Below are 25,534 nucleotides of genomic sequence, written 5' to 3' on the forward strand. Positions count from 1 at the left end.
ATAAGGTGCTGACATCCTTCAGGTAATAAATCCTAAGACAATATGAAACATAAATCAGAAATATTTATGGAAATTATTGGGAGAAAGTCATAAAAGTAATTCTAGCAATAGCACACGCCTGAGCACCCTTCTCATTTATTGGACATATACTGCAATAGGTTTTATTTATCTATATCTATAAATATACTGCAATATTTACATTACACTGCAATTATATAAATTTATATGTCACGGACCAGTTTGTTCGGAACAGGAGGTTGTTGCCCCTGTCTTTCGTTTTCTTAGAGATTGTTGCCCTTGCCTTGTATTTATGAGTGTGTTTGATTGCGTCGTGGTTTCGCGCCAGAACCCGACGTCATTTTATGACGCAAAAAAATGACGTAATTTGATAGAGACGCAAGTGAAAAAATTTTTGGAAGAAAGCAGACGGCTGTGAGCAGTGAAGAGAGGCGGACGTAAAGTGTGTGTGGAGTGTCGAGAACACCAGACGATTTGATTGTCCGCTGACGCCGACAACGCATAGTAAGACTTTTGCCTTTTGAGTTTACCTGCAGAGAGAGAGAGAGGAAAGGTCGTACCACCCCATTGTTTATTTCCACCGTCTACATTAGAGGGAGAATAAGACGGTACACGATGTGTGTGTTGAACATTAATGAGCACACGAACATTGCCGGTAGCGAATAAGACGGTACACGGACTGTGTGTATGTGTGTGTTGAACATTAATGAGCACACGAACATTGCCGGTAGCTAGAAAAGTGCTCGGAGAGACGTATCGTTAGTTGCAGATTGAAACGGACTTTTCAAAGACTAACACCAAACTGATCTCCGTGCAAAATATAAAAGAACGGCATGTCTCAAGGTCTGGTTAGTAATTTAGGAATTAAATTCACATACCTTTGAGAATGTTTCAGTGTTCTGCTCATTGAAGTTTGCGCACGCAGTACAAATTTTCTTTGTCATTTCAAGTTTGGTGATAGCAATAATAATCTACTGTCTTTCCCGCTGCTAACTTTGAACTGACCTTTTAGGTCATATGTTTCGTGCACTCTGATTAGCTGAAAGTCTTCCGACCCTGTTGTAGGTGGGGAAAAATTCCGCTTCCGGGTTCATGCGCGAGTCTGCGCAATGCAATCGAAATATCGGAAGACTACAGGAGACACGATGCAAGCCGTTATCACATGAAACAAAAAAAAGCAGACAAAGCCAGTGAGTTTTGAGAAAAACTGTTATGTGAAGACTATACAAACCAGTTTAAGTTTTACATTGTTTCCTTATTTCCAGCAGTACATAGAAAAATTAATTCGGAATTATATATATATTTTTAAAAAATGGGGTGCTGATTTCATTGACCGGTTGACGGAGATCGAACTACCATGATGGTATATCTTTGCTCCTGTGTGTGTGGATGTCTGTGTGAGTATGTATGCCTGCCCTTGTGAGCAAAAGAAAAATGTATGTCTTGGGTCTCCTCGACAGACAATAAAGTCTGATTTGATTTGATCTTCTGTAGCACCTCAATTTTCCAAGCTTACATATCAATAATGTAAAAGTAAATAAGTTTGAAATTTCTGAAGTAGTGTGTGGGTTTGTGAGAAACTGGGCTTGTGAGAAGACAGTTGCTGGTTGCGTTTTATTCCGTGCGGTAATATACTTTTGTCATCCCTACATCTAGGATTTTTGGAATTTAGATTTTGGGATTGTGACACTTTAAATTTTGTTATTTGGTAGTGCTTGTCTGAATGATCGTTTTGTTTGCAGTATCCTTTCACAGTACATGCATTGTCATACCATAATGGGTTCAGACCTCAGTGGAGATTTGTTGTTCTGCCGCTCACATCTTGACTACGCCATCTCTACATGTTCCCGAGTCAAATTTCTGAAAGCTTTGAGATCCCTACCACCATGATTCCTGCTGTTTTTCTGACGCCCCCACTTCTCAACGCAAGTTCAAGAAACTAGTGAAGGTGCAAAAGTGTTTTGTAAATGTAATACTCTTATTGTTATTAATACTAGTTTATACACAGTGACAAAGAACTCTCACTTGATGAGGAACTCTTTGTATGAATGGTGTGGGCTATATTGAAGACTTTTTTGTTGTTGTTTAGCCTATTTTCTCACTGACTTTTTAAATATTGGTTCTAAAATCTTAATGCATTCTCAGACTTATTTAAAAATTTTAAGACTCCCGACTACAATTCAAACTTTTCTGTTGTTATATTTGTAAGGCATAGCAAAGCTAAGCATAGTTGGTGCAAAACAGAATGACATTGTGTGATTTCAGTTCAGAAATGACCTACTGAAAAGATTGAAAAGTGATATCTACAAAAGATGGGTGTGCATGGCTTTGGCAACTACTTCATTCATCTGGAAAACCTGTGTCTCCAGCTTCCTTAGAAGGCAAAGTTCTTGCCATCGGTATCCTTTTATAGTGCTAGAGTTTAACAAAACTTCCTTTAATTTGCTTAAATTAGACCTTCAGCTATGTTGTGTTTATTTTATTATTCAAGGCTGTGGCGACAGTCAAAACAGCACTTTTCTAAAATAAATTTCACTCATAAATCATAATCTTTTGTAACACATTTTTATCATTTCAGTAGGATGAGCTTGGTTTTTTTTCTTCATCCTGCTGACTGACCTTCACTACACTTGTTTCTCCATTATTTTCCGATGTTAGTATCATGTTGATTGTCTCAAGTAAGAATTTTTTTTTAAACTGCACTGCACTCAACAGTAAACACAATCATTAATATTGCTCTAATTTTAAAATGTTAAAATGTCAGTTCTAACTTCAGCAGTGTACTGCACACAAATTTCGCTATGATTGGTGATAAACTCATTATACTTTCACATACATTTTATTGTTTTTAGATTTCATAAATAAAGAGACTGTCTTTACAAAGATATGAATTAAAAAAAAATTCATTTTGGAAAAAGCAAATAATGATTTTAAAATACAATATAATAAGTGCCAGGACATCAACAATAATTTCTTTTACACTTACAGTTTGATGCTGACATTTTTTTACACATTATACATGTACTATGAATTTTCTACCTATTTAAACACTATTTAATTGTAAGAACCATATTACACTTTTATTGTTACGTAGATGCAGTCTTTTATATGTGTATACTGTAATGCTATCTAACAATAATGAATAGTGCACTTTGTAAATACGCTGACAGTAACACTGACACTGACCTGCTTATGCTGTAGTTGTTTGGCATCTGAAACTTGTCTGTCATATTTATCCTTCTTTCTTTTTCAAGCAGTTTCATTCTGTTGAAAAACTGTGTAGAAGCTATGCCTTGAAGGGTAAACCCAACTGTGCACATTTCGGTCCAGCAAGTAAAAGCATTCCTCAATAAAATGCTTTGAGCATAATGTGTCCCACTCTTTGGGCTCCAGAGCTTTTTGTTTCTGGGATAGAGCCTTTTTATTCATATGACCCACTCTTTTTGAAAGGCTCTGTCTTTCAGAAACTGGTGAAAAGAAAATTTCTTATATTTTCCCACCTTTTCATGCCAGTTAGGTGCATATGTCATAAGGTCACTTGATGGAGAATGAGACTTCATCAAAGCAAACAAAAGAGTCCTTTATAGTATTGCTTTCACTTGCATACTTTCTCATACAGGTGGCATCCATTCCTGAAGCACCCTATATAAGTATCTTTATTTAATGGTATAATTGAGGTAACATATAATATCTAATGTAGTAGTGACATGGCAGATAAATAATTTTCTGAAAAGGATTCATAAAGATGTTTTGCATTTGTATTTACATCACTTCTGAAACTATTTACATGCAGCTACAAACATAGCTCCTTAACCAGATCCTTAGATGTGAGCATATGGCTTCACCAAGCCATGAAAGGAATGCGGGACACAGATGGCGGCCCCCTTCCCAATGCACATCTTCAGAGTCTTTTTTCACGCATTTGCAAGCTCCTCTTTTACCGCATCCGCCCTGTGTTTGTTTTTGATGGAGGTGTGCCAGTCCTCAAGAAGAAGACTCTGGTATGTGTTATGGTGAATAAAAAGTTACAAAAAAGTAATTAGCTGGGTCTCTGGTATGTGTAAATTTGTATGAGTAATGATATAATTTCTTTGTAGATTATTGTATGGTGGTGATGAGGGAAGATGAGGCCTTTGTAGTTTTGCCTTGATGTTAATGTTTATGTTTCAAACCTTAACCCTTAAAAGAGTTAGATAGTATTATGTTGGTAATGATAGTTAAACAGTGTTAGTCTGCAGCCTGTGCCAGGATTTGTTTAAAATACCGATTAACCATGCACATAGAGGCAGAATTTATATAGAGGTACACAGAGTCATTTGGGGAACATAAAACTAAAATAAAGGAACTAGTTTCGTATGTAGATCATTTTTGCCTTAACTGCAGGCTGCCAGAAGGGAACGGAAAATAACTGTTGAAAAAGAAAAGGGATGTACCACAGAAAAGTTGCTGCAGAACTTGCTGGCACTGCATGCTGTAAAGGGAGCACTTGGAAAGTCTCACCAAAGCAACCACCCAAAAAGACCTCCAGAAGAAGACATATTTCACTTGTCTCCCTTACCTGAGGAAGACAGAGGGTGAGTGTTCCATAGCCTAGATTAGTCAAATGGGCTGATGCTTTTCAGTAGCTTGGAGCAGTCAACTGGCTAATGTCATTCAACAGCCAGGATTAGACTAGATTATTCCATTCAGCAAGGTGTTTTATTCTCCTGGAAAATATACTGATATTCTTGCAACATATGTACCATACAGTACTAATATGCTATTTCACCCATCGATTTTGTTTTTAAAAATAACTGTGACATTGTAATGTGCTGCAGACAGTTGTAGATTCAATACTGTTAAAAAAAAGGTTCAGTTATCACTAATGCCTATGTACTTTTCACAAATATAAAGAAGCTAGTGTTTTGCTATTTAGTTAATGCACTGTTTTGTTTAGCACCTGACAGCAATGATCAAGATTTTGGTAAGTAAGCTTTTGGGAAGCTCTCATATAAGAAAAAGATGGTATGTTTACAAGAGCTCAGTTTTCCTCATATAGGGGATAGTCTTCTGTCTCTTGTATGTGACAGTTTTATGTCTTAACTTAGTGTTAGTAGCTGGCTCAACAAAATACAAATTCCCCCTCATCCCAGATTCATGTCCTGCCATTTGTGTTGTCAGCAGGAATAGCAGCTGTAGGGAGGTAGCAAGACAGTACTCTTGTCTTGTTTGTCTCCCCCACCCCCAAACTTCAAATGCTTGAGCTTACTACTTAACTCAGCCTACAGTCATCAAAGCAGCTCTGTTGAAAGAATTGATTTCTTGCAGTTCTGCTGGCCCCATTGAAGATGCTGCAGTATGGGAAGCAGAACTGGAGAGGAAGAGGAACGAGCTTCTCGATTTCAGGTGAGGTTAACAAGCTAAAGTTAATAACTATTTTCACAGAATGGAGAAGTTGATACCACATCCTGCAATTATTATTTGTGAAATGGTTTAAATTTTAGGTATCCATGAAGTATGTTTCTACATATCAGTCTTCCTGAAGTATTTATCAGCTCAGCTATAGATTTCGATCTGTACTTCCAAGATATTGTTTATTTTGCTAAAAATTAAGCAAATATTACAGATAAGAGAGAAAAACTCATATTTTTGCTGGGAGCATTTTGTCTACTAAAACTTCCTTGGATTAGTCTTTAAAAAGTGCTCCTACATGTCATATCTGGTTCTGACTGTTCACCTGAAGTAAAGATTAAAACATAGACCTTGCTTAAGAGTCATAAAAGAATCAGTGATGAATGTCTCTTTTTTTCAGTTGGGACTTTAACCAGAATTTAGCAGACATTGACTTTGAGTCACAAGAATTTGAAGAACTACCCCCAGAAATAAGACATGAACTTCTTACAGAGATGAAAGAACAGAGGAAGGAAGATGCCCTGGCTCGTTTCATCGATATGCCAAAGGTGTTTAGAATCATTGATTTCTTATTTGCAAGATTTTAAATAATTTATTTTCTACAGTGACATTTTTAAAAATTAAGACTTCTGGTAACCAGGCCATTGCTCTGGATGCAAAATAAACTCTTTCTACAAATACATGCATTAATGAGAGAAATAAAAAAAGATCGATGTGAACAGATTTGCAGTTTTGTATTTCTAATATAATGACAATTTTAAAAGGGTTGATTGGCATTTAGAATCTTGATAAGAAGTTAATCTCATAGTATCTGCACATATTTTGTCACTATTAGGCATTTATTTTAATGTCCTTTCCTTTTCTGTCTGCCATAATCATAAACAGGAATAGACAATCTGTTGGTGTATATAACAGTTCTTTATCAAATCAGCTTGGCACCATTCTTTTCTAAAGGAGATATTTCATTACGACTTACATTGTCATTTTTTAAATAATTAAAATAATAAAATAAATCATTTTCGGAGCACAAAGTTGTGGATATTTGACATATTTAGTATAGATAGGATAAGAGTTGTTGGGCAAATTTTTCTTTTGATCTTATCAGCAAACTCTTTAGGTTAGAAGGATTAGAGCAAGACCAAAGTGCTGTTTCTTCTTTTGGAGAATGAAATTTTTTTTTAAAGTCTGTGTGTGTATCTTTCAGGATGCAGAAGATTTTTCTAGCTTCCAACTGAAAAAGCTGATAAAACAAAGCAAACTGACAGGAAAAATAGAATCCATTCGCAAAGAAATGAATGCAAGGACTTCCGGAGACATAGCTTATGCACTAGGTGATGACTATTACGGAGAGGTAGTGGAGGCAAGGCGAGTGGTATCCGAAGAAGCTGCCCATTATATTCTTATCAAGGGTCTAACGAAACGACAGCAGATAGAAGAGGCCAACAGATTTTCATCAGAAAATAGAGACTTAGTCAAAAATGAAAATCAAAGCAACATTGCTAAACAGACATTTGTTTCAAAGAAAAGAAAAAAATTCAAAGCTGAAGAAGATGCATCTGAGACATCAGAAGAAAATGGGGCAGAAGACGTGCAAATAAGTTGGGGGAAAACTTTACAGTTCAGTGAACAGGAATGTGAACAGGTGCCTAGTGGCAGTGATGATGATTCTTCCATATCAAGAAGACACAAGAAAAGAGGAAGTCTCACAATTAAAGGAAGTGTGTCTTGTGGTGAGGACAAGAGGAAAGAAGTACTGAAACAGAAAGGAAATGCTTGTGATGTGAAGAACGTGGCTTTGGATGAGAGAGAGTCAGATACAGACTTAACAGATTTTACTGAGACCAGTGTGCCTAAAGAGATTCAAGCCACTGATGTGTCAACATCTCAACATGGACCTTATTTTGACAATAGTGACTTAGCCAGGGATGTATGTCATGACAGTGTAGAGACTGGCACGATATGCTACAATGAACAAATGGATGTCAAGGAATTGGAAGTTGAAAGACAGCGTCTTATTTTGGAAGAGGAAGAGCTTGTTAAAAAAAGAGAGGCAAAGATAGCAGCTTTGATGAAATCTTTAGAAAAACGCAATATTTTGTCTGAAAGCAAATCAGAGTCTTTGAATAATGATGGGTCAAGAAAACAGAAGAAGAATGTATTAACAGAAGAAAGATCATTGTTCAAAGAACAAGAATTCAAAAAGACCTTTTTCTCTGTAGATAATTTCTCACAGGAAGCAGAAATAGGTACAACTGATAGTGATATGGGTTCTTTTTCAAAAGTTACTGGGAATATTTCCCAGCATGAAAACATTTCACAGAAAAAAGCAGGAGGAACTGGGAATATCTCAATGTATGAAACAAGTTCAGACAAAAAAGTGGTAAAGACTGCGGGAGTTTGGGAAGATATGCCATCAGGAGAGGGTAAGGCTTTTAAAAAGAATCCAAAACCTTTGAAACAAACAGATTGTTCTGTAAATTTGTCATCAAGAAAATATGCAGTGCCTTCTATGACTGTTGACTACCTTGAAGACCTCGGACCAGGAGAGCCTGCTTCAGCTGGAGAATCTTTGAAGGAGACATTGCTTTGCAAAAGTGAAACACCACCAGCAGCCAGTACATGTTCAATAAAAACTGCTGAGGAATCATTACCAGAAAACCATGAAATCCATGGAGATGGAAATAGTGTGTACAGGAAGTGTAAAATGGTTGAAGCAAGCCCTTCAGCATCTCAAAGCCTGGAAGAAGATTCTGAAGGTTTGTACTATTGTTGCATACTTTTACCCATTTTCTTTTCACAGCAAGATATTCAACAGTCATTCTTTTGTTGAGCAATCGTTGTCTGTCTTTTTTTCTTTTAGTTTTCTTTTCACATGCTGAGCACTACTGATGGTCACTCATCGTATGTTTTGATATACTGTATATGCAAAAATGCTAACATGGCTTGCTTTAAACTGAAGTAAAATGCCTTGGTAGTTCACGTTGGTGAAGCTTTGAAACTGTTAACTCTTCCTAACTCGTCACAGTTATAGCTCAGTTGTGTCACTACACCTCTATTGAATAAGTTAATAGGATCTGACAAAGTCACCACAAAATCCTGGAACAATTAAATTTTTTAATCACAGCATGTTTCAGCTAACATAATAAATTTCAGAATTAACACATGCTGGCTGATATAGTCACCAGTACAATGAGGATTGAGTGTCCTTGGTTGAGGTATCATGTTCAACATGTGCTGTTCTTTCTCTATGACACCAGTGTGCAGGGCTGGTTGCTTTGTCTTTAAATAGCCTTAGTTAAGGGTCTTTCCTCTTCACCCTATGTTGCAGTTAATGGAGAAGAAAACATAAGATTAATCATTAAATAACTGCTAAAAAATCATTTTCTTGGTTACAGATGAAGGCTTCATTGAAGTCACTTTCGACCCCATCCTGGCCCAAGAGGATAATCTTTTTCCTGCCAGCATTTTTATCACCTGTCAACCAGAAGACAAAACGGCCATTTCATGGAAGCATAAACACTGAACCCACAGATAAAGGAAGAGATAGTTCTAAACAAATGCCTGTTTGTGACCAAAATGGTAGTGAGACTGACTGTCAGTTTGTTAAAGAGACCAGGAGTGCAAATGGGCAGGCAGTGAATGACAGAGTTAAGACCAGCACAATGATCACTGATTCTGTTGAAGGTAATGAGTTCCCCATTATAGAGCAAAAGAAGGCATCTGAAATGGAGCTGCAGATGGAAGATCGAGAAGTAACTGACCCAGTTTTCACAGGCGTGGAAACATTGGTATGTGTATATTTTATATTGTATGTTGTTCTGTTGAGGCCCTATGCTCCTCAAGGAGTAGCAAGGAATAAACTAAACTATGTTGTTTGGCAAGGTCCTTATGTATTATATATTTCTGTGGATATAGCTGCTTATAATCTGATACAGATGCATTTTGGACAATATCATACATTGTTGTAGATATGCCTGATTTGAACCGCGTGTTTGTGTAAGGAAATTAATATGATTAAAAAGTAACAAGCAAAATACTAGTTGAGAGGACATGTAACACATTTAAAAATTGACACTTTCCTTTTCAGAGTGATTTGTATGCCAAGCATAAGGTGCTGTCTAGTGAGAGACAATCACTGGCCAGCGAGCTAGGAAAACAAACAAGGCTTACATCTTCCATTTCTGACAAAATTAATCAGGAAGCGCAGGTTAGTGTGTGTTGCGACAAAAGTACATCGACCTATGACCTATAAATCTTGCTTACTAGGTTCACCTAATGGGGCAAAATGTGATTCATTACATTTTACAGCAGATTTTAAGTTGATTAAAATAGAATTTTGTTGATTGTTTCAATCTGTAAAGATGCTGTCACTTAAGAGGCTAGCATTGGGAGATATGATATTTTTCTCTTTCAGGAACTCCTGCAGCTGTTTGGCTTGCCTTTTGTTGTCAGCCCAATGGAGGCTGAAGCACAATGTGCGCAGCTGGAACTAGATGGTTTGACTGAAGGCACACTCACCGATGACAGTGATGTATGGCTTTTTGGAGCTAAAAGAGTCTACAAGAACTTCTTTAATCAAAGCAAATATGTCGAGTTCTATTCAGCTGATGCTATCAGAGAGAAATTTTGTAAGTTAACTATAGGATAAGGATAAGTTAGTACTGTGGCAATGAAATTTTGCAGTCTTGCTCAGACATAAATAATCTACTTGTGGAAATAAGATTTATTTTGGCTTTTGAGTTTTTTTATCTGGTGCAAATTTTGGGGGATGTCCAGTTTTAAATATTTATAATACTTCAAAAAGGCCAATGTTAAAAAAAATAGTTTATACTTTGCAAAGACACAAAAACTAGTGGCATGGATGCTGTCTGAAATAGTACAGGTTTGTTTTTAATTGTTAAGCAGAATAAAAAATTTTAATCATAGGCACATTAAAAAATTATTTTTTGATGTGATTTGTTTATTTGTTATTTTGTAGCAAATGGAAATAACTATGATACAGTATAAAACTGGATTGTTGAAGAATCTAATGAAAGAGCCAACATGTAGTTATTTTTTGTACAGTTCAAGATTAGGTGGTGGTGTTTCTAAGTGTTGTCTTTATAAACACACTACAATATCAGTGATGTATGCCATCTAATCTTTGGAACAGGCCTTGACAGAGAGAAGTTAATCAACATTGCTCTGTTGTGTGGAAGTGACTACACAGAAGGCATTACTGGCGTTGGTCCTGTCCGGGCCTTGGAGATTATGGCTGAATTTCCTGGTGAGGGCTTGCAGGGATTACATAACTTCAGGTATTTTGGTCTTCTCCTTTAACTAAGGTCCCAGATTGTAGTGTTTTCAGTCAATGATTGCTGCTTTACAGTGGCTTTTGAGAGTAATCCATTACTTTCCAAGCTGTTTTTCAAGCTTGAGCAGCACTCTTAATATACTGTTTTAAGGTTGAAGATTATCGAGATAGAAAAATTTATCCTTAAAGTTCTACTAGGTTTGACAACTGGCATCATGTCTGCTTGAAGTTGAAAGTCAAAGGTTCTCACTGGTCCAAAGAGAATCCAGAATTAGTCATTTGAGACAGTGATGACAAACACTTCACATTTTCTGTTTCACAAACACCTATATGCCTCATTCCCAGAGAAGTCAGAGGCATACTGCTACATTCTTTTGCAGGGAATGGTGGGAAAAAAGCCAGAAATCTAGGCATAGGTATGGATCAAGCAAAGTACAGAGCAAGCTATGCAACTTGAAGCTACATGAAGGTTTGAGTTGTCATGAATTCTTATAAGAAAAAAAGTTGACGTAGAGAATGCTTCTCTCCTTTCTCTCATCAGCAGTTCTGCTTGTTTATGCAAGATATTTCCAGACAGCACAATACACATTTAATTGCTGTAAGCATGAAATAATTATAATGCCTCAGTTGAATTAATTTTTTAAAATTAAAGGACAGTGAGTGAGGAACTGTGGTCCAGTTTTTATAAAGTTGTCTTTTTCCAGCATGATTTAAACCATGCCAGCAAGGATGACTCCATTTTACTGCAAATTTAAATTTATCACCATACAATTGCAGGATTTCCATGCCAGCAAGTGGTTAATGCATACACTCAGCCTACAGTAGATGAGTCAAAAGAGCCTTTTTCATGGGGTGAACCTAATTTAGATCTGTTGAGACAGTATCCTTTTCAACATTGTTAGTTCCTGTTAATTCTTTTAAGTTTGGATCATGTTAGTGACCTTGTCCAACAGTGCCTCTCATTCATATTATTATTAGTATAGAATATGTGAAAATTTGGTTTAAAAATTCTGTGGCATGTGAAGAGATTTGTATGAACCTCTTTAACGCTACCAATAGATTTGCAAAGGAAAAATGTGGATGGGACCGCCAGAAAAGTGATGACATCTTACTTCCAATGATTAAAGAATATTCAAAGAAAAGGGTAAGTTGTCCTTCGTACACAGAGTGTTAAAGCAAATGATTTTTTAATTCTTAGAACATTATCTATTTATCCATGTATCATCACCAGAATACTGGTTTAAAATTGAAACAGCTGTGTCTTTTAGTTGTATTTACTTTGATGTAAAGTTGTTGTTTTTTAAGCTTAATCATTGTCATATCTTTTGTGTTTTTTTCCCCAGACTCAAGGAAAAATTAGCAGCTACTTTCATCCAGAGAACTACATAAAGCCAGCAAAAGTCGGCAGCAAACGTCTTCAGAATGCACTGAATAGACTTCATCACAATGGAGAGTCATCATCTGACTCTGATACCACCTCAGATGACTATAACCAACACGTCAGGCTTCCAGATGCAAGCTTTCCTGAGGTAGGTGAGGGTATAATAGACAAAGCCAACAAAATCCTAGAAAGGTCATCAGCTCACAGAGGCAAGGGTAAAGGGAAGTCAAGCAAGACTAATGTGAAAACCAGAACAGACACAAAGAAGTCAGACAATAACAATCGGGGTCAGAAAGGTCAAGTAAGACGTGGAGCTGGTAGGGGCCAGAATGTCCTAGCAAAGAGGACTGTGATATCTAAGATTGAAGTTTCTCTTTCTGAGAGCAGCTCCAGTGAAGAAGAATTTGCAAGTAAAAAACCTGCCAAAAGAAAAAATACTCAGCCCATGGATGCTGAGATACACAAAGCAAGGATAATCAAGAACACAAATTCCAGTGAACAGAGAAAGATACAACATACAAATACCTCTGCAAAAGCTGTTGCAAATCTTAGAGCAATCAAAGGAGTAGGTGGAACCCTTGAAAACCAGGACAAAAAGATAAAAACTTTGCCACAAGTTGAGACTGCTCTTGGTCCAAACCTAGACACTGGCATTATTACCATTGAGGATCTTGGAAGCGATTTCAGTGAGGAAGATTACCACTAGGCAATTTTTGTAAGAATGTATAGTTTGTCTCTCAAGGGAGGAGTGGGTGGGTGGGGGGGGGGAGAATGGGTAAAGTGGTAGAGTGGAGGGAAAGTAGTCTCCTGTTATATTATTGATGCAGTTAGATCAGGTCTTGTACTCTGTGATATTCAAATGTAGCCTTGTGTTGTAACAACTCAGACGATTGAGATGCAATTTTAGAACATCTTTGAACGGGGTTTTCCCCCCCTCCATTTACATGTGTTTACATATGAGTGCTCCAAAGAATTTCTGATTTTGTACTTTAGGGTACATTACATGCTGGTGGGAAACCTTTGTAAGTTACAAAACGTGATTGGATAGTTTGCAATTGATGAGCCATTTGCTGGAAGTAGTTTTACATCTTTCCGTATAAGGCAGATGAGGCTTCTTTGGGGGAAAAAAATGACAAATTGTATGGCGTGAGGAAAACACCATTAAATATAAAGAGAAATTAGATTCTGATGAATTCAAAGTGTCTAACTCAAGCTAATCAGTTACTTGCCTCTGATGTAGATTGTGCATTGGACACTTTAGTTAAGTGTCTGCATGGAGCTGCTGCTAGCATTTTGAGAGAGATAGGAGGGAGAAGACCTAGATATAAAATGGTTTGATATTGAATGTCAAAAAATGAGGAAGAGAGTCAGCGATCTCTTAAAAGTTTTCAAAGAGCAAAAAAATATGGAAACCAAAACTGCATGCAAAGATACCTATGTTTCAAAAAAGAAAAGAGTATATTGTATTAATCAGGAGAAAGAAGAGAAAATGGAACATTGCCCTCCTCCTCTCTCTCTATACGCTTTGCTGTCTTGAGAAGGTCGGTAAAGGAAGAGGACTCGTCAGCAGCCAGGTGTCTGGAAGTTTCACGTCGCACATGACAATTTTTAAGCCCTTTCACAAACTGGGCCGCCAGGTGGATATTCGACACGGCGCCGCTTTGCAGACTGTTCGCTTTTGCCTGCAAATTACGGAGCGTCGTGGCATACTCATCAACTGCCTCATCACGTCGCTGTCGGCGGTTGTAAAAACTGGAAATGACTTCGACGAAATCTTTCCGTTCACTATATGCCTCCACCAACACATCCAAGATCTTTTTGGGTGTGGCTATCGCGTCATGCGGGAGCATCAACACTCGCCGTCTGGCAGGTCCCTCTAGCGCGCTCAGGATATAAGCACACGCTGCATTCTGTGGCATCGGGTTCATAGTGAGAGCCCACTGTACCTCTCTTTCGAATTCGTCCACATTCTGCGTTGGTCCGCCGGCAAACTTTTGAAGGCGGAATAGCTGACATGTTCGTATAGTTTCTGCTGTACTGTCGCCCTCTGCAGCTATTGTACACTTTTCTGCTGACACCGATCCTGCTCGCAGCGCCAATTGATGTAACCGAGTGGTGGGGGGTTGTATGGTGACGACAACACACGCCCAGCACTCAAACCAAAAAGGCAGGAACAGTCAGCAGGTGTGTGACCCTTTAATGCTGGTAAAATGGCGACGGCTGCGTCGTATCGTCCGAGGCTCAAGAAGTCAGCGCTGTCTCTTCTTCCGTTTTTTCTCCCCTTACGTCTCAGCTCTGCCCTTATATACCTATCGGGCGGGTACTTTTTGCAATCCTTCGCGATCGCATGCATCAGCACTTTTTTTTTTGCATGTATCAGCACTTCCATCAAAACCTAACAAGCGCCGGACTACCGGCCCTCTACACACATATAACAAATATCTGTCAGTAGTTTTCCCACAGATATTGAAAGTTGTCCTGACAATAATTCTTTAGTTTCCTTATTCCCTTTCTTGCATAATAATTTGTTATTGCTAATGACCTTAACAAAAACATGCTATTAACCACAAATAACAGCAATATATAAAACTCTTCCCTACAAGTGCACAAATAACATTAAAACACAAAGATTCCCACTAAAATTCAGGCTTCTCATGTCTCGGGTTCAAAGCCCTGCATACCAAAGTCTCAACCGAAATGTCTTTCCTTTCCTATAATGTTATGTTTTTCGCCCTCGGAACTTGGTCATAGATTATTTCATTTGCAATTAATACCTTAAAGTAATTCACATCCATTGGTTCAACACGCGAAGGAAATCAACAAAGGTTACTTCGCCCTTACGTTGTGTTTGAGCCCGTGGAGTATCCTTTTACCCTAAATCTTCCTCGTCGAAGCTAGTCCCTTGGGGGCACACCTTGGCACCTGATACTTGGAGATTCCTCACGAATCTTCCAATGAGCCTATAACTGACCACTTGTTGTCACGACACCGCGTAGCATCTCTCGTTCACACTCTCTTTCGAGCACCCCAGCGGAGTCGGACAATTGCGCGTTCTTTCTCGCCAATAATTTTTAAAAAAAATGATTCGCCTGTACGAATCTGCCTATGTTTACTAATAAAAACACACAGTCACTAACACAATGGCTGTTCTTTTCTACTAGCACATCTACGAAGTGCACTGAACTCCTCACACACTATTAAAACTCACTGTCTTGGCAATGTCTCTTCTAACACGATCACAAAAATCCACTGAATCTACTATTAAAACTCACTGTCTCGACAATTGCCTTTCCTTTGACTAACACTCTATCTCTTACACACTAGTGAGGCACACTGTCTATGGCTCGCTACTCCGAATCAAGCGTCCACCTGTCCCGGAATCCCTTTCTCTTTTTCCCCTCTGTAGTCTCCACTGACTGTGTAGCGGACTGAATCTTCCCAGCAGTACTAAACCTCTCGGTATAGTTTGCGCATGTTACTGATAGTGAATGAAATTGTAAAACGCATGTTGATGCCTAATGATAACTCATGTTACATGCTAGAGCTGCTTGACAATGGGAAAGTAAACTAAGAATTTGGAATTCCATCTCAAATATGGCTTTATTGCTGAATCTGGGTAAATAAGGGCACCACATCAAATACTTTCCACTTGGCTCTTGCTAGAAATAAAATAACATTGTAAAAGCAAAATTATACAACTCACAATATGCTCTGAGCTGGTTTTGATAAATAAACCCAAGAAAATGTTTATTAATCCATCGGAAGTTTGAACCGAGACGGTTAGTACTGCTCTGCGAAGTTTCAGGCCGCTACACCCAGACGCATAGATGGGGTTTATAAATTGTTTTTAAAATACATCTTAAAATAATAAAATAGAATAAAATTACTGTTCGTACTCATTTGTAAATCTTGCTTTGTGTATCTAGTTTGTAGTTTTTTCAAGAGATAATTGTCCCTAACGTAGACAGCGGCAGCGTCCAGACGACGTTAACAGCCGCTTGTGGCTCGTAGGAGGAAGTGCGCATGCGCGGTGACCGCGAAGAAACATTACAGGACATACGAAATAAAATAACATTGCAAAAGTTTCAGTCTGCTACAACTGCAGCTGTAGGCCGGAGATTGGCTGACCGAGGAGAAAATCCTTGTTACGAGACGATGTCCTGATCCATTTTTGATCAGCTCAGCATGCCTCAGGGTTGCAGCAACTCCTTATTCCTCCCCCTAAATAATTCCGAAGAAAAATAAGACATAGGAGTAGAATCAAATAAATAACGAATTGGTTAACGGATGTTACCTTACCTTGGCTAGGTAAGGAATTAATTGCTGACTTTTGAACTTGTTCTCTATGCACACACATCATCTCAGCCAATGTCGTCTGCAAATGAAACCAAACCAAACTTTGTTGTCTGTCCGAGAAAGTCCAAGACAAATTTTTCTTTTGCTCACAAACCCAACCACATAATTCTACATGCATAATATGAGCATATGGTATACAACATAATGGGCAGACAAACTGTAACGGACAGAATGTGGGTCTTGTGCGCAATGGCTAACTGTGCTACTATACACTCATCCAGCATGCGCCCACACACCTAAGTACAACACATTCAATACACATCTTAATAACAATTAAAAGAATGCAATTAAACAATAAATGAATATATATATATAAAAATGCCATACATTAGGTTACTACATAAATCATGAAACTTATCTCTCGGGTGTCTCTTCGTGTTACTGTTCTCCTGGTGGGAGATAGAAAAGGTTCATCTATTTGCAATTAAAAGGTTTATGTGCGTAGACATTCAATGAGTGATTGAAACGATACGATCATATTCATGCTTTTCATATAATTTACATGTTATTTTGCGTATATTCTACGGCCGGTGTCGAAATGTATATCACGCCCTGCCTTGAAAGGGTCGTCGATCCATCAAATAAATAATTCAAACAGATGATGATAATTCCACAGTGCATAAGTTCACCAAAGTTCACAAGTTAGAACTCACAAATTCCAATGTTCAGCAGATCACTAAAGATAACAACTCACTGTTAATTCCACGTTCACAAGTTCACCAAAGTTCACAATTCACTGTTACTTCCAATGTTCAGCATTCCCTACTTCATATTCAATAATATTCCATGTCCCTCGGACCCTTTTGGGAAACTTTGCCCAAACAAAGTAATCAAACACTAAACGGGGGCTGAGACGTTACCCCTTTACCCAAGCCCAAATTCAATGTCCACTGGCAGCTGGGGGTCTCTCCCAAACGTTAATGAATAGGAGGAGAATCCAGTGGATTCGTGCCTGGTGCAGTTATATGCGTGCACGAGTGGTGCAACATATTTTCGCCAGTGTGACTTTTGATGTGGCTCCAGCGTTCCCAGCATGCTCAACAATGTGCGATTAAACCGCTCGCACATGCCGTTGCCCATAGGGTGGTATGGGGTGGTCCGAGATTTCTGGCACCCCTGGATTGTTGTATTGATGTCTTGACCGGAACAAATGCTCGTATGGAGAGGTGTACTAAGGAAATGGTCTCGAGCATTCAGAGTAGCATCCCTGGTCAGGAAAAGTTCACATGCTTCAGGAAAATTTTTAGTGCGACTCGCCATGTGAAGGGGAGTTTCACCAATACAGTCGCTGTAGTTGACATCGCAACCCATTTCCAATCCTTTTTTCAGGACATCTAGACACGTACTCTTAACAGCAGCATGAAGAAAGTTGCCAGACAAACAGGCTAAATGAGGATCAGCGCCTGCTTTAATCAAATACTCCACAATCTGCAGGTCTGCACTGGAAGCAATGTAAAGTGGTGTTGATCTCTCTCCAGCCTCCTGATTTAACAAGTGCTTTATTTTTTGGGATAGGCTTTTTGGGCTTTTTTCCCTTTTTGACTTGGAAGTCATGATGTTATCTTTCTTTTTGACTACCAACGCCTTCTTATTACAACGTTCATTCCAGATTGAAGCTGGAGTTTTTGATGATGTTCTTCACAATAATCTTCAAAAAAGTTATCAGTTTGTATCAATATGTCTTCCACAAGGAACTTTCTTCTTCTTTCCTATTCGCCCCCAGTGGAGCATAGGGCCGCAACCACACCCCGCCATCTGACCCGGTCCTGGGCATCGCTTTCCAGTTGGGACCATGTCATGCCAGCAGTCTGCCTCGATGTGATGCTCTGGCAGCCTCGGCAGTGCGTCAGCGTCTGAGTGGCTGCTGCCCGGCCTGTACGTGATGTCGAAGTTGTAACTCGCCAGCGCTGCCAGCCAGCGATGTCCGGTTGCGTCTAGTCTGTCTGATGTTAACACGTACGTTAACGGGTTGTTATCCGTCCTCACTCAAAACTTATGGCCATAGAGATAATCGTGAAATTTCTCCGTCACGGCCCATTTCAGAGCCAAGAACTTCAGTTTGTGTTCTGGGTAGTTCTTCTCGGCTTTATTCAGTCCCCGGCTAGCAAAGCACAATACTTGCTGCTGTCCTTCTTGTTCCTGATAGAGGACTGCTAATAACCCCGACGCGCTAGCATCGACATGAAGCTTACCCCAAAATTGGTGGAGATGTTAAAAAGTCCTTTAACGTCTGAAAGGCTGCCTCCTCTCCTCCTGGCCCCACATCGGGCGCCAAATTATGTAACAGGTTGACCTACCGACCGGTTCTTTCTCTCGATCGTTATATCCCAGAATCCCCCAGATCTTTGTTGTTGTTGTGTTTGAAAAGGGAAAGTGCTTTCACCTTAAGGCGATTTCGCACTGGGGGGAGGTATACTTGTATCCGACGCCTCTACATACCCACAGTTCTTCCGTACAGCTTCTGGAGATAACAGAAATTGAAATATTGGGATTTTGCCATTCAAGAAGATCTACAGGTTGATAGATTAAAGATGGACTAAAAATGTCTCACACTATACATTTTGTGTCAGTTATATGGTGCTTCTGCGTGTTCCCCATGTTTTCCATTTGTAAGCTAGTTTCACCCATGGAAGCACACTGCATTCTGACAAGAGCTTAAAATAATGGTAAGCTGTGGATCTAGCAATGAAAAATGTCAATTCATATTATACCAAAATACGCACTTAAATCAGCACCCCTCTATTTTGGTCAACGTTTGTGTAGTAATATATCATATATCTGTAACGGTAATAATAATATACACTAACATGTACACAAGATATTGCTTACTGCATATCATGGTCTGCACCTTAAGTCCCTGGAAGGCACACTTCTCTCCCATTTGTCCTTTCCAATTATATTTTCTAGCAACCTTGTCGGTTAGTAGTCACCGCATGATTCTTTTCACGCAATCTTTGGTAGTCGTTCCACCCACACTGGAAAGGCTCTTGATCTGCAAATCATTGGAAGACAGGAAACATGTCTGTCAAAAGTATGCCACACAACATATACAAGAAAGGGTGCATTGGAAATATACATGGCTGTAATTGTTTCCAATCCCAACATTCACGGGCCATACAAACTTATCAACTGAAAACTTTCACAAAAAGCTGACAGTTCATGTTTCATTCCCCAATAACCCTAAAGGTTATGCGGCTGAAACCCCTTGAAACTGGATTTTAATATTTGACTCATTGTCAACTCTTGGGGCGGGACGTGATTGAGCCAACCATTGATGTGAGTAGTGCAGGGTTGATATCGCCTCCATGCGCAGCGTTTTGTGGCCTGGCGTCATCATCGCCACCCCCTTTCTGCGTCTGCCGGCGCATTCCGCGCGCAGAGCCCCCGTCAGCACGGCGGGCGTAAAAAACCACCCTTGTTTTTACCCTTTTTTTAATGTTCCACATGATATAAGTATGATCGATTTTCAAGAACTGATCATTCTCTAATGCATTCCCTATAAAATCATAAGTGTCGCGTGTAGCGACGAATCCAGCCGCTCCCAGCGCCGAACAGACCAACACGCACACAAACGACGCTACAAATATATATTTAATGAAAACAAAATAAAAAACAAACCCCCAAAAAACAACAACAACAAAAAAAAAAAAACGCCTCACAACCGGACGCCAACCGACCCCACCCACAACTCCACACAGTTCCGTTCCCGCTACAGAACCGCAGTGACAACCAAGTCCAGGCTTCCTCAACGGTAACAGCCACCACCGTTTCTTCAACGGTAGTCACTACACAAGTCTCCGTCTCTTCGACGGTAATCACCACACTGGTCCCCGTTTCTTCAACGGTAGTCACCGCACAGTCAAACCTTCCTCCATGATGGTCCTTCTCTGTGTCCTCTCTGATCAAAAGAAACGTCAGCAAACAAAATTACGTCAAACTTTATTGACCCAACAGCCCCCCCCTTCCCCCTGCATGAGGCACCTTTTGGACCAGATGTGGCCTGCGGGCCGTAGGTTGGGCACCCTTGCTCTATAACATCAAACTGTAGTATCCAAACTTTTAAACTATTGTTTCAATCTCCATCAGCACGTTCTGTAGGATTTTGTCTGCAATCACACAAAAAGCAGTTAAAGAGACTTAACAGTTGAGTCAAACAATTGTTTTTACTGTTGTGAACACTGGGACATAGCATTTTTGTTTCATTTTCATTGAAATGATTAAAGTTACAAAGTGTAAGTGTCGTATTATCACTGTTCTTTCAGTAAAATATGGCACCACAGTTGAACCAAGAACAAAGCCTAATCATAAACTACTCGTTCTTTGTGCATATTTTCATGCACTGTTCCACTTCACCTGCAAACTATGACACTGAACACTAGGAACAGAATAATTGCTCTTAACTATTTGAAACTCACGCTTTACTCTGGGATGTACACCGAAATGGCAGCCCAGGACACGTCCAGCAAGCGATGTTCTATTCTTGCCATCTCTTCCGGCGGGACGTGCCTGAGCCAGCCGTTTATTGTGAGAAGCGCGGGGTTGATCCCCCCCCCCCCCTCCCCTCCCCCCCCCCCCCGTCGTCTCCCCCCGCGCCTGCGTTTAGTACAGGCTCCGCGTTTTGTCGCCTGGCTTGAATTCTCCCCCCCCCCCCCCTTCAGCGTTGTGTTGTTCAGCGTCTGCGTTGTGTGCAGGGCGGCGAATTGAGTGAATTGAAACTCACGTTTTATCCTGGCATATATACTGAAACGGCAGCCCAGGCATCTTCGAGCAAACGATGCTCAATGAGAGGTAATTCCTGGGGGGGGACGCTCCTTAGCCACCCGTTAATCGTAATGAGGGCGGGGTTCATCTCCCCGCCGTCATCACCATGAGCCCCTGCGTTCGGCACAGGGTCCGCATTTTGTGGCCTGACGTTTCCTTCAGCATTATTGTGTGCCGGTCTGTTACGCTGAAAATAATATAAAAAAAAAACGCAATGTGGTCACGGCGGAAATTTAAACCCCCTCCCGCGCGCAAAGCCCCCGTCACCACGGCGGGCGTAAAAAACCACCCTTGTTTTTACCTTTTTTTTAATGCCTGACAAGAACAAAGTACCCAGGGGACCACGGACAACTTGCGGATGTGAGAGATTCAGCGTTCAGTCGCACTACCATGAAGCACATATGTAAATCCACCATTTTCAAAAATTAAAAAAAAAAAAAAAACCCAAAAAAACTAGAAGAGATCGAAAAAAATTAAAATGATAACAAGAGATCAAACTGTGTAAAATAAATTATATGCAATAAAGACAGCTATCTATGATACACCGTATATAAGAGGATTTTAAAAACATTTGCATGGTGTTAATTTTAAGAATTAATGGTTCTGATTTCTTGTTGTAAACTCACATCAAAGATAGTAACTATATATACAGGGCGGAGAATTCAGATATTGGGCAAAAGGTCAAAAGTCAGAAATAAAGAAATTTTTTTGACATAATATATACAAACATAAAGTACCAAACAATCAATGGAGGACCAAGTCAGGTTCCAGTGTTGCCTCCCTTATGTATTTATTCATTCACGCACAGGGTTACAAACTATAAGACACTACACTTTAATCATTGAAATGAATCACTGGAATGACAACAAAGCCTTGTCTGTATGGAAAGAATGACATTCTTGGAAGTAAGATCTGCCAATGGCTTTACTTTAAGCTCACGTGCAACATTTTCAACTTTATATATTCCCAGAAAATCTGACTTAAACAGGGTATGTGAAAATGTGGTGGATGTTGTAAAAGACTGATAAACAAGATAAATCTGAGAATTAACTGAAAGAACTTTGGTCCTTTTGTGAAGTACATTTGTAACCATTAAATTAAAAGTTTTTAAACCATAACTTTGGCAACCAGAACAACAACAACAACAACAACAACAAAATTTGCACTGACACTTCGAATCTTAACAACACGAGAGACTTACATTTGGCCTCCCGCGCCGTTGGCGTCGACGACGCCTTCTTCGGCGTTCCTTGTCTGTTCAGATTTACTTGTTGCTATCAAAAGAAAAGTCACTTCAAATTAGGAAGCAGGATTACATTTGCAGGAGTCCTATGCCGTCCCTAAATAATGATGGACTATACTCTGATGACAGCCAAACGTTAAAATTTTATAAATTGTTGTTAAAATACATCTTGGTGTAACCAACACGTCAAATGGTTACGTAGAATGGGCTGTCGTACCAGAAATAACAAAGATTGAATTCCGCACTGAAGTGTTTTATTCAGTGTAGCTCAGCGTCTGGCCTAACTGCTCTCTCTCAAATTCACAAAAGCTCCCATCCCACTGTCAGTCCTACTATTTTTCCTCCCTACCCTCGAACATTCTAGACCTCCCTCGCAACTTGTATTAATTTCAATTCCGTCCCTTGTTTTAGAAGAAGGCGGGCTAATTCTGCAACAGCATGAACATAGCACTGTGAGCAAAAGTGGACAATTTGTTTTTACATACTTTGAGTATAGGTGAATGAAGCCAAGCAACGGTGGTTTGTGAGGCAGTAAGAAACTTGTATCCCAACACAGTATGTTTAACATGAGATTGTGACAGGGAATCCGCAACAAAATTTAAACAGGCAAAACAAACAGCAAGAAAAGAAACCCATAATATCAAATTGTGTGCATTACCTTCGTTAGACACTCCTTGCAGAGAGTCCAAACGTTGCTCTTTGGGTAGTGCACGTCGTGGTGCTTAATGCATTCTGGTAGTGGTGCTGCTGGATGCACTGATTGAGATCGACAGTAGTCGTCTTCCTCGTCCTCTGAGCTCTCTAGCCCTAACCTAATAAACAATCGTACCAAATATTCATAAGTGTGCGGTGAAGTGACAATATTGTCAATGTAAGAATTTCTTCAGTAAAAAGATAGACGAATAAAATATTCAATTATCCATATACCAATCATAATATCAATATTACCCTCATAAAAAAATTGAAATGAACTGCAATAGTGGACTCTGTGCTGATCTTGTCAGCTGTTCCCCTAACCTAAGGATTCCCGAATCCCTGTCATTCTATTAATCACACAGTAATCATTGTGCATACTTGTTTCTCCTCCTCTACCGTTCTGTGCGACGTTTTTTGGGTGTCCTCATCTGTGGTGTCAATGTTTAAGGTGTATTGGCTGTTTTCTGCTGCTCTTCTGGCAAGCAAATACTCATCTGAAATGGTCGTTTCGTTGTGAAGTTATAAAATACAAAGTGAATAATGGCATGCACTGCTTTATCACACGATATAGATTTTACAGGACACAATCAGTGAACTGTCTGTTCACTGAGGTGTTCAATAGTCATGTTGCTGTATGTTCCAGTCGGTCACCACCATAAACCCAAAGCAGTGTGGAATAAAGACACTAACGATACCTTACAGCCTCTTACAAACGAAATGTGAACAATACTTTTACACGTGGTCCCAGCGCCGAACAGACCAACACGCACACAAAACGACGCTACAAATATATATTTAATGAAAACAAAATAAAAAACAAACCCCCAAAAAACAACAAAAAAAAACAAAAAACGCCTCACAACCGGACGCCAACCGACCCCACCCACAACTCCAGACAGTTCCGTTCCCGCTACAGAACCGCAGTGACAACCAAGTCCAGGCTTCCTCAACGGTAACAGCCACCACCGTTTCTTCAACGGTAGTCACTACACAAGTCCCCGTTTCTTCAACGGTAGTCACACAGTCAAACCTTCCTCCATGATGGTCCTTCTCTGTGTCCTCTCTGATCAAAAGAAACGTCACCAAACAAAATTACGTCAAACTTTATTGACCCAACAGCCCCTCCCCCTTCCCCCTGCATGAGGCACCTTTTGGACCAGATGTGGCCTGCGGGCCGTAGGTTGGGCACCCTTGCTCTATAACATCAAACTGTAGTATCCAAACTTTTAAACTATTGTTTTCAATCTCCATCAGCACGTTCTGTAGGATTTTGTCTGCAATCACACAAAAAGCAGTTAAAGAGACTTAACAGTTGAGTCAAACAATTGTTTTACTGTTGTGAACACTGGGACATAGCATTTTTGTTTCATTTTCATTGAAATGATTAAAGTTACAAAGTGTAAGTGTCGTATTATCACTGTTCTTTCAGTAAAATATGGCACCACAGTTGAACCAAGAACAAAGCCTAATCATAAACTACTCGTTCTTTGTGCATATTTTCATGCACTGTTCCACTTCACCTGCAAACTATGACACTGAACACTAGGAACAGAATAATTGCTCTTAACTATTTGAAACTCACGTTTTATCCTGGTAAATACACCGAAATGGCAGCCCAGGCAGCGTCGAGCAAGCGATGCTCCATTAGCGGCAATTCCTGGGGGGGGGACGCTCCTGAGCCACCCATTAATAGTAATCAAGGCAGGGTTAATCTCCCCGCCGTCGTCTCCATAAGCCCCTGCGTTTAGTACAGGCTCCGCGTTTTGTGGCCTGTCTTGATTTTCATTTCCTTCAGCATTATTGTGTGCCGGTCTGGGACGCTGAAAATAATATAAAAAAAAACGCAATGTGGTCACGGCGGAGATTTAAACCCCCTCCCGCGCGCAAAGCCCCCGTCACCACGGCGGGCGTAAAAAACCACCCTTGTTTTACCTTTTTTTTAATGCCTGACAAGAACAAAGTACCCAGGGACCACGGACAACTTGCGGATGTGAGAGATTCAGCGTTCAGTCGCACTACCATGAAGCACATATGTAAATCCACCATTTTCAAAAATTAAAAAAAAAGAAAAAAACCAAAACAAACCCCCCCCCCCAAAAAAAAAAAAAACAAACTAGAAGAGATCGAAAAAAATTAAAATGTGTGTGCCTGAAGGAAAAGAATATGAAAGAAACACTCACACAACTGCAAAACCAAACCACTAAAACATTTAATTTCTTTGCAAATATATTCATATCCATAATATGCAAATACAGTAAAACCCCTGACAAGTTTCCTGACAAACCACAAGGGTCATCATTCATAACAATGATTTCCTAACTTCTCGCATATGCCAGAAACAGAAAGAGTGTCCAAACAAAGGAAGATCTGCTGCAGTCTTTGCTCTCAGTCCATT

The 25,534-nt window shown here is 39.6% G+C and overlaps 1 protein-coding gene across 1 annotated transcript; it reads left to right on the forward strand.

Annotated features, from left to right (window-relative positions):
• Positions 1–1,794: 1,794 nt before the first annotated feature.
• Positions 1,795–12,839, forward strand: LOC112554819 (DNA repair protein complementing XP-G cells homolog). Its single transcript, XM_025222872.1, has 16 exons — positions 1,795–1,861; positions 2,331–2,417; positions 3,844–4,019; positions 4,402–4,592; positions 5,326–5,403; positions 5,810–5,957; positions 6,614–8,165; positions 8,385–8,389; positions 8,805–9,197; positions 9,497–9,616; positions 9,824–10,037; positions 10,562–10,706; positions 11,083–11,171; positions 11,480–11,582; positions 11,762–11,846; positions 12,046–12,839. The coding sequence occupies exons 1-16, from the start codon at positions 1,795–1,797 to the stop codon at positions 12,787–12,789; spliced, it is 4,197 nt and encodes a 1,398-aa protein (XP_025078657.1). The 3' UTR covers positions 12,790–12,839.
• Positions 12,840–25,534: the final 12,695 nt, after the last annotated feature.

The sequence above is a fragment of the Pomacea canaliculata genome, linkage group LG14, assembly GCF_003073045.1.
Source record: "Pomacea canaliculata isolate SZHN2017 linkage group LG14, ASM307304v1, whole genome shotgun sequence".
Classification (NCBI taxonomy): Eukaryota; Metazoa; Mollusca; class Gastropoda; order Architaenioglossa; family Ampullariidae; genus Pomacea; species Pomacea canaliculata.

What these genes read in the sequence shown, in the direction of transcription:
- LOC112554819 (XM_025222872.1), top strand. Translation starts at nt 1,795, where the DNA reads ATGGGTTCAGACCTCAGTGGAGATTTGTTGTTCTGCCGCTCACATCTT. An exon ending in GTTTCATCGATATGCCAAAG is followed by an intron (nt 5,958 to 6,613) that starts GTGTTTAGAATC and finishes TGTATCTTTCAG; the next exon opens with GATGCAGAAGATTTTTCTAG. An exon ending in AAGAATATTCAAAGAAAAGG is followed by an intron (nt 11,847 to 12,045) that starts GTAAGTTGTCCT and finishes TTTTTTCCCCAG; the next exon opens with ACTCAAGGAAAAATTAGCAG.